The sequence below is a fragment of the Acanthisitta chloris genome, unplaced genomic scaffold (genome assembly GCF_000695815.1).
Source record: "Acanthisitta chloris isolate BGI_N310 unplaced genomic scaffold, ASM69581v1 scaffold10428, whole genome shotgun sequence".
In the NCBI taxonomy this organism is placed as follows: domain Eukaryota; kingdom Metazoa; phylum Chordata; class Aves; order Passeriformes; family Acanthisittidae; genus Acanthisitta; species Acanthisitta chloris.
Window position 1 is genome coordinate 1 of NW_008685437.1, and position 9,797 is coordinate 9,797.

Sequence of the window (9,797 nt, forward strand, 5' to 3'; positions counted from 1 at the left end):
CGGGAGCCGCTGCAGCAGAGCTGCCTCTTCACCGGAGACATCTCCGGCATGCCCGGAGCCGCCGTGGCCATCAGCAACTGCGACGGGCTGGTAAGCTGGAGGCTGCTGGGGTGCTCTCTGTGTGGTTTGCTCTCAGGAGGTGGATTGTGGTGCCCTGAAACCTGATTATTGGGTGTCTGCACCATGCATTGCCCTTTAACGGTTGGCTGCAGCAGGTTTCCCCACGTGGCACATGGTGCTGCCTACCAACTCCATCCTTCTGCTGTCTGTGCAGTAAGATTTATTGAGACAGCTTGAAAAAAATTGTCAGTCCTGTGCCTGAGCTTTTTCCTGTCTGTAGATGGAGCATGCTAGGTGCCCCTGCCTCTGGGATGGGTACCCACACTGCCAGTGATGTTGCTTCATCCTTGCTCACCTGTGTTTTACCTTAGGGCTGCTCCAGGCACTTTTTCTCTGCCTTTCCTACCTCTTAACTGATGCTGAGTGAGCTTGAGCATCTCCTGAAATCACTCTTAGCTGCAGCCTAGCTCCCACTAAGCGTCTTACCCCAGTGATAGGACAAGAGGTAATGGATTCACATTGGAGGAGGGGAAATTTAGGCTAGATATTACGCAGAAGTTTTCCCTGTGAGGGTGGTGAGACACTGGCACAGGTTGCCCAGGGAGGCTGTGGCTGGCCCAACTCTAGCAGTGTTCAAAGCCAGGTTGGATGAAGCCTTGAGCAACCTGTTCTGGTGGGAGGTGTCCCTGTCCAGGGCAGGGGGTTGGGACTAGATGATCTCTAAGGTCCATTCCAAACCCTTAAATTCTATGATTTTTTTTTGGGAGGGGACCTCTTGTTCCTTGTAATCACTCATGTGCTCAGAGTCTCTTGGCTTTCTGAGCACAGTAACTTGCTGCCACATTAACTTGCTGCCACAGTGCTTTAATTCCTCGAAGTGGCTCTGTTACCTCCTTATCCCCAAGGTCTGCTCTGCCTGTGGCTTTCCTACCTTTGATACACTTGGGGAATCACTTATTTCTTAATACCTTTGGCCTGTTGCCCTTCAGGTTTCCCTGGAGCCAATTTTGTTTTAGGTGCCAGTGTTTGCTGTTTTCTCCTGGTACCACTTAACATTACTCCTGTCTTGGAATAAATGTCTTATTTTGTGGTTTTTTGTTTTTTTTTTTAGTTACATTTTTTATATGTTTTTTTTTTTGTTGCTTTATTCTGGGAGTTCCTTGAGCCAATTTTGGCTGCTAGCACAAACAATTTGTCATTCCTTTCTTTTTATACAGTACCCAGTCTTACAGTACAAGCAGAAATGATAGAGCAGCACAGCTAGAAATATATATTTCACCTCCATATAGCACTTAAATTTTTTTAGCACATAATCCACACCTTTTGAAGTTCCTTTTGGGAAGCAGCTGAGGCTGTGAACTTGCAGCCATTTCTCCAGGACATGGATCATGCTGGGGCTGGGGAATTTGGGCAGCCTTGGGAGTTTTAAGGTTTTTCGTATAGCTCCTACTGTGTCTGGAATGGAGACCTGGGTTTGAAGTGTGCAGGTTCATTGAAGATGTTATTCCTATTGGCTGGAAGTGCTCAGCAGCTGATCCATGTCCTACTGTGGCTGGAAAGCAGCAAAGACAGTGTCAGGGAATTTTTCTTCCCTGGAATCCACTGTACTGTTAACATCCATCCCAAGCAGGCTCTGATTTAACTTCTCCAGGCTTTTCTAGGCTTTACCCTCAAGTTTTCCCATCTTGGCCCCTTCTCAGGTGGGGGTTGTTATTCTTCTTCCCCTCATTCCAGCTGTCCCTTGACTGCGGGAAGTGGCAGTGATTCTGAATTAGGATGTAGCTTGTGCCACAGGATGCTTTTCTATATGGACTTATGAGCCAAACCTGTCCTGCCACCCACAGTACCCCAAGCCCATCTTTTTAAGCCCATGCAAGGGAAAAAGTGGCTTTTCCCCCAGGATTAGGATGTCTTTTTTTCTTTCTGAAAGGTGTTTATTGCTCTGTGGCCAGCAAATAAATGTCCTGGCCTCAACCAGGAATCTCCCATCATCTGGAGAAGGACATGAGGCTCAGGGAAGAGGTTGGGAGGACAGAGGCTTTGCTCCCTGCCCTGGTAAAGAAGATTTTGGGATACATCCAACATCACAGTTGATTTCTCTCTTCCATGGATTCTCTTGTCTCTGTGGCTTTCTGCCTTAAGTTAGTCCAACAACTTCAGTCTGCTTTGGAGGAGTTGGGAGGCCAAGAGAACTCTCAAAAAGTAGTGAAAAGACCTTGATTTAGGAAAAGGAGCAAGAAACAGCACTGAAACGTGGTGCTGGATATGAATGGGACAGGAGGATGGTGTTTATGATCAGCAGAGCTTCTGGAAGGGATGTACACAGTCAGGATTGTTGTTAACATGCTCCCACCAACTTAACATGGGGAGCACCAGCTGGAGGAAGCACTTCCATCAGCATGTACCCTGAAATTGCTGTGGACTTTTGCTGGAAGCTATCCATGAACTTCCAGAGGGGATTGTGGCTTTTGCCTCCCAGTGTAACATGTGTGGGAGGCTCAGGGTTGTGCTTGGCTGCAGCTTTCTGGTGAGAGGAAGCGCTCAGGGATGCTGCGGGTGGAGGCTGAGTACACACAGAGATTAGGATGTGCACAAACCCAGGCTGAGATTAGAAATAATGGGGAGAAAAAAGCCCCAGTTCTTGAAAAAGAGAGCACACACAAAGTCTCTTCTAAATCCGTATTTATCCATGGAAGTGAGGTGATCCTTCTCCCAGCTGCCAAAGCTGTGGCACCTCGCAGGGCTGTTGGTGGTTGCAGGCAGCCAGGCGAGAGAATCCTGCCTTTCCCCCCTGGTCAGGGGTGTCTCAGCCAGGCTGGGAAGGTGCTGTCGCCCATAACATAATTTCAAAGCTGCTCTAAGCCACCAAATTCCTAACTGGTAAAGTAGCATTAGGCAGAAATCTCCCCAGCAGACACGTCTCACTGCAGTGGAGCCAGCCCAATTCTCTCCATGCTGGCTTTAGCAGCGTGTGGTTGACCTTCCTTCCTTCCTGCTGTGCTGGTTGCAGGGATGGGTGAAGGATTATCATCCCTAGGCACTGTATTTGCTTTCTGGGGCTGACTTTTCCCTGGGGTTATTTGGCACAGCCCTGTAAACTGTAGAGCCAGCGTTTTCCAGCCCTGGCGCCCTGGCTTGCTTCAGATGGGTGGCAGCAGATAAGCAGAGCACAAAAGCCCTCAGGAATAGTAATTCATAGGGAATGAAGGGAGAAACAGACCCCAGAATGATGTCCTAGTGAAAAAAGATTGGTTTTATCTTCCAGGATTCCCCTTGCAGCTCCTGAACTGTAGGGTTAAGGGAGACAGGCTGAAAAAGCTGCGTCTGTTTAGCCTGGAGAAGAGAAGGTTGTGCGGAGACCTCAGAGCAACCTGCCAGGAGCTGAAGGGGCTCCAGGGAAGCTGCAAAAGGACTATGTTAGGAACTGCAGTGACAGGACAAGGAGAAATTGAAAGAGGAAGTTTATGTTAGCTATCAGGAAGAAGTTTTCCCTGTGAGGGTGGTGAGACACTGGCACAGGTTGCCCAGGGAGGCTGTGGCTGCCCCAACCCTGGCAGTGTTCAAAGCCAGGTTGGCTAAAGCCTTGAGCAACCTGTTCTGGTGGGAGGTGTCCCTGCCCAGGGTAGGGCGTTGTGACTGGATCTTCTCTAAGGTCCATTCCAACCCCTTAACATACTATGATACTATGATTAATTTTGGGAAGGAAAAAGGTGTGAGATGTCCCTTTGGTCACATAGATCCCACTGGCCTCAGATGGTTTGGGTTTTACATGGGTATGAGGCTTTTCTCCCAAGTGATAATCCTAATTTTTGGCAGTAGATGCAAATGGGCTGAAAATATAACTAATTAGTGCTGAGTGTGTCTCCATGCCCTCACCTTTCCAGGAGCTACATTTGAGCCCTGACTTAGGTCACCTGGCACAGCTGGGTCTGTAGCTGTCCCCAGAATCTCTTGCCTTCGCACAAAGAGCAGGGAAAAAGAGTCAGGGAGGGCAAAGTGTTGCGTTTGCTGGGCTGCAAAGCCCTTGCTGCAGACAGAGGTACCAAAGTAGTGATGGAGAACCTCTGGACCACCTGATCCCCCCATGCCCTTGCTGGGCAATCCCTGGATGGAAGGGAGTGGTGATAGCTGTGTCTGTGCTCACGCTGCCTGGTTTTCTAGGGCTTTTTGTCCAAATTAAGTGTGAATCTCATAGGAAAAAATCCACACTGTGCACGCAGCTGGATTCTCCTCCTGGGTACTGTTTGCTTCCCTGGCTGAGTGCAGCAGCTCTATTAATTTTTCCACATCTCATCTCTGTTGAAGTGTCAGAATTTCCTGAATTCCTGTGGGAGTTGGAGCTTTTTAGCTAGTGGTGGTGGAGGAGTTGCTTACCCAAGGTCCTGAGGGGTCCTCCTTAGTGAGGCTAAAGTTCATCTCACCCTTAGCCTAGGCAGACACAGCAGAGCTGGAAGAGGCTTCACCCTCTGTGACCAGGTGGAAGTGAATTTGAAAGAAAAGAGAAAGGATATTTTCTCTCTTGGTGGTGGAATTCTCTTTAAAGGGCCATTTCCTAGTTTGGGAATTACCTTCCCTGAGTAGAAGAAGTAGCAGTGGTGTTTCACATGTTAGAAGTAGCAGTCATGTCTCACCACATTTCATTCGATTTGGTCTTACTAAACCAAATTAAAATCAAGGGTGGGAAGCACATGGCAAATTGATTGCTGAGGATGGCATTGATCTCTTGGAAAAAGCCCAAGGAAAGCTGAGTGAGGCTTTTCGAGTGGTGTCTGGTCTGTCTTGCTGCCTCCCTACAGCTGTAACCTTCCCAGAAGGCTGAAACACAACCTGAGCTCCTCCTTTCAGTCTGAGCAGGTTGCTGCTTGCCTTCTGCAATGGTGGGTTTTGGGTTGTTTGGCTTTTTCATCTATTTTTGTACAGGCCAAGGTGACTGCTGAGCTTTCTGCTGCATTTCTTGGGCTGCTCTGCTCAGAGGGACATACAAATTCTTGTGGTACCCACTTGGCCATTGGTTAGTCACCCCCAGAGTCAGCAGCATGTTTCATCCCACCTTGGGGAGAAAGCCTGGGCTGCTTTATTTCTTGAGCCGTAGCTAATTAGTCACGAGGTGTGGAGAAGCTCAGCCCCAAGTGGGCTGTGGCTTGGGCCCAGGCTCTTTCATGCTTTAATCCAGCCTTGCCCAGGCGCAGCGGCACAGCTTTCTCTGGCCACCTGACTCAGCATGGCCAGGCTTTCCCCATGGCCAGGAACCTGCTTTGGAGTGCCTGGACCTGGGTGGAATGCCCTGGGTAAGGCTGGGAAGGGGTGGCAGTGTCCCAGCAGAGCTCCTGCTGGGGCAGGGGCTGCTTCTTCTCCTTCTCATGTCACATAATAAAGAGCAACAGCTTGGAACTGGAAATCAGGAAACGTTTATTCATGGAAAGGCTGACAAGTATTGCCACAGGCTGCCCAGGGCAGTGGTGGAGTCACCATCCTTGGAGAGATTGAACAGCCATGTGGATGTGGCACTAAGGGACATGGTTTAGTGGTGGCCTTGGGTTAATGGTTGGACTCAATGAGGGCTTTTCCAACTGAAACAATTCCATGGTTCTGTGACCTGCCCCGTCATCATGGACTTGCCCAACCACCACTGAACCTGGCTTGTGGGTTGACTCCTTGGCTTGTTCTCTGCCTCATCATCACCACCTTGCCTGGTGCTCCAGGTTGAACCTGGCTGTGGTCTTCACCTCCTTGGCTGAGGGTGATGGGATGAGCCGTGGCTGGAGAGTCCTGCCCTTGTTTGACCTCAACACCTCCTTTGAAAAGGAACCTGAGCTACGTGTGTCAGGCAAGTACTCAGATTCCTCAGCAAGGAGGCAAAACAACACCAGCCAAAAAAGCTGCTTTGCAGAGGAGTTAAGCAGCTAATAAAACCAAGTGGAGCAGGAAATGTGCTGAAGTCTAGCAGAGCCAGCTTGGCTGGTGCCATGCGAACATGAAGGGAATCCAGAGATCCAGGAGGGCTTGGAAGAGCCCCAAACTCTGACCAAAATATACCTATGGAGATCTTTTATTTGGTTTTGATTTGATTTGATGAAAACCCTCCCAACACCCCAGCCCTGATGAGGTCTGCGGGAGGCACGTGCTGCCGAGGGCTTTGCTCTAAGAGCAGATCCATGTGTTCTCTGGCACTTTCCAGGCAGTGGTGGCAGCGCTGGAGGAGGGAACACATGCCTGCACCACGGAGGGAGCTGGGAAAAAGGCCTGGATGGGGGGGCTGCCCTGGGATGGAAGCCAAATCCTGGTGATCCTTTTCCTTGCCTGAGGTCTGAGCTGCCGGTGCGGCACAGAGTGAGGCTCAGGCTGTGTACAGGGGATTTGGTGGGAGCTTGGGGTTAATTAGGAGCAGGTTGGGAGCCAGGACAACATTTCCAGTGGTGTTTGCCCTTTCATTCATCTTTCCTGGGTTTGGGAGGTGCAATTGTAATCCTTTCCACCTTCTCCTCCAATGGGATTCCCCTGTGTTCATTCCCAAGCTCTTCACGGGGCAGAGAGGATGGCTTCCTCTTTCTTCCTTCTTGTTGCAGCTCAGAGGGTTGGTGAAGTGGCAGATTTTCTCCCTGGCACCATGGGGATGAGGAGGGTGTAGGGAGGCCAAGTGGCTTGGGAGTCCCTGCAGCCTCTATCCCCTGAGCTCAGAGCTCAGCAGAACTCGTGGCTGATGAGGAGGAACAGAGTTTCATAGCCATATAAAGGGATAACTTGAATCATGGTCAAGGGCTTTGTTTTGGTTGGTTAGTTTTCCACCCCTTTTTTTTCCATCTACAGGAGAAATTAAGGGTTGTCATAGATGAACGTGGCCATGAAGCCATCCCAGTGTCAAGGAGGAGCAACAAGACAGGTTGATTTGGGATGCTTTTCCCCTTTGTGTGTTCTGCATCAATCTCTACTGAGTGCATTGAGTGTCGGTGTGTCCACCTATGCAGATACAAACCCACACCTGTTTCCCCCTTTTCCTTATTTCCTTGTGGAGTCCAGGCTGGCCTGATTCGGACTGACAGCAACGAGTTCTTCATTGAGCCCCTTGAGAGAGGCCAGCAAGAGTCAGAGGAGCATGGGAGGGCCCATGTGGTGTATCGGCGCTCGGCCATCCGGCAGGATAGCACTGAGCCGACCCAGGACCTCCACCCCCAAGGTAGGGCTGCTGGTGCTCCAGTTTGGACCTGTCTGTGGTCTTCATCTCCTTAGCTGAGGGTGGTGGGACAAGCCCTGAGGGTAGCTGGAGAGGTTCTGCCCTTGTTTGACCCAAACATCTCCTTTCGGAAGGAACCTGCAACTGATAATCAACATTGCTTGTGGAGAGAAGATTTCTCCTGCTGTGTGCCCTTGGGCTTGTACATCTCACCCCATGGCTCTGGGCTGGTTTTAACTGCCACTTGGGTTGTCAGTGAGGGGAAAGGAAGAAAAATCTGGGCTTGGAGATGGAGGTGCTGCAGTCATGCTTGAATGATCTCTATGTTGTTAAAGTGAGCCACTGCCACAGGTTGCCCAGATAAGCTGTGGCTGCCCCATCCCTGGAAGTGTACCAGGTCAGGCTGGAGGAGTCTTGGGGCAACCTGGGCTAGTGGGAAGTGTCCCTGCCCATGGCAGGGTGTTGGAACTCAAGTTTTAAGGTCCTTCCAACCCAAACCATTCCATGATTCTATGAAATGTGGCGTCAGTTTGACTTTTTAGAACATCATAGAATCATTTAGGTTGGAAAAGGCCTTAAAGATCACAAGTCCAACCATTAACATGTCTTTTAGTGCTGCTGTTCCCAATTCAGAGCCATTTCCTCACCACAGAGCAAGCTGGACCAGTGACCAGCTGGAGTTGAATATCCTATTGGAGCTGAATATCCTATTTATTTCTCCTGCTTCATTTACATGTTTGTGGAATGTCACCATGGTGTCATGTCACCTCAACAGCTGTTTCTCTCTCTGCCCCCCCATGCCTTGCCCAGTGCCTGGTGTGCAGCTGGGTGACCTCCCCAACTCCCTGGAGCTGCTGACGTCCCGCTTGGGGGATGTGGAGCGCAAGAGACGCCATGCCAGGAAGGATGACTACAACATCGAGGTCCTGCTGGCCGTGGATGACTCAGTCGTTCGCTTCCATGGGAAGGAGCACGTCCAGAACTACGTCCTCACTCTCATGAACATAGTAAGGCTTGGCTGTGGGGGATGTGTCTCCCACCCTTCCCTTGGTTTGTGCTCTGTTGATGCTGCAGAGCTGTTATCCTGGGAAAAAATGGGTTTGGGAGGGGGAAAAGTGCTGCAGGAAGGGCTGTGCCTTCACACAGTCAGCTCTGGCATTTAACAGCTATGGGAGGGAAGTGGAAGAACGGAAGGCCAGAGCCTTTCAGTGTTCAATTCCATCACCTTCCCCTGGCCAATGGCTCAGAAAGCTGAGGCTGTTCAGCCTGGAGAAGATTCATAGAATCATAGATTGTTAAGGGGTTGGAGATCATATACATCATCTAGTCCCAACCCTCTGCCCTGGACAGGGACATCTCCCACCAGAACAGGTTGCTCAAGGCTTCATCCAACCTGGCTTTGAACACTGCCAGGGTTGGGGCAGCCACAGCCTCCCTGGGCAACCTGTGCCAGTGTCTCACCACCCTCACAGGGAAAACTTCTTCCTGATATCTAGTCTAAATTTCCCTCTTTCAATTTCGTCCCATTCCTCCTTGTCCTGTCACTGCAAGTTCCTAACACAGAGTCCCTCTGCAGCTTCCCTGGAGCCCCTTCAGATCCTGACAGGTTGCCCTGAGGTCTCCACAAAGCCTTCTCTTTTTCAGGCTGAACAACCATAACTCTCAGCCCGTGCTCATAGGGAAGATGCTTCAGCCTCTGATCAGCTTTGTGGCCTCCTCTGGCCTTGCTCCAACAGTTCCATGTCCTTCTGATGTTGGGGACACCAAAGCTGTGTGCAGTGTTTTAATTCAGCATGATGTTTTATTCTCCAGCATGTTATCCCCATGCCTGATGGTGAGACACTGGCACAGGTTGCTCAGGGAGGCTGTGGCTGCCCCAACCCTGGCAGTGTTCAAAGCCAGGTTGGATGAAGCCTTGAGCAACCTGTTCTGGTGGGAGGTGTCCCTGCCCAGGGCAGGGGATTGGGACCAGATGATCTCTAAGGTCCATTCCACCCCCTTAACATACCACGATAGTCAGCATCACTTGATTCCACTCTCTGAATGTTTCTCCCCTTTTCTTAACTTCTTGTGAGGGGAAGCCACAGGGTTCCCCCTCTGCCCTCAGGCTCTTCCCACATTACAGGGGTGGGAGCTGATGTCATTTGTCCTTTCCCATCTTTGGGGGGTGGGATGATGATTTGGGCACTCTGGGCTTCTCAGCTTTAATCAAAAGGTTGGTTTTGAGGCACATTTCATGGTTCCTCCCCCGCAGGCAGCACTTTTCAGGCAGTGAATGCCTGTGCTGCTGTGCTGGGAGCAGGGAAGAGCATTCACTGCCTATTCACTTCCAGGCGGCACCAGAGCTTTAATGATAATAAAGGGGGGGAAAAAACCAGCAGCAATAAAAGGGGAAAAGCCCCAGGATAACACATGCAACAAATAAGTATTATTTCCTTCTATACATCTGCCCCCACCCCCTTCCCCTTCTTTCTTTCTGGTTTGAGTGAGTTCTCTCTCCAGTTCTGCCCTGACCTCCGTGTGCCTCCTCTCCCCTTGGCGCCGCCTGTTTCCTTACCGGCTCCCG

At 50.5% G+C, this 9,797-nt stretch overlaps 1 protein-coding gene across 1 annotated transcript in view; it reads left to right on the forward strand.

Moving 5' to 3' along the window:
- Window positions 1-3: 3 nt before the first annotated feature.
- Window positions 4-9,797, forward strand: part of ADAMTS14 (ADAM metallopeptidase with thrombospondin type 1 motif, 14) — a gene marked incomplete at its 5' end in the record, with an annotated part of 31,503 nt that continues 21,709 nt past the window's right edge. Inside the window, 3 exons of the mRNA XM_009079769.1 lie at window positions 4-90; window positions 7,078-7,242; window positions 8,056-8,238. Of these exons, the coding sequence (XP_009078017.1) occupies window positions 4-90; window positions 7,078-7,242; window positions 8,056-8,238 (435 nt within the window). The remainder of the gene's footprint in view (window positions 91-7,077; window positions 7,243-8,055; window positions 8,239-9,797) is intronic.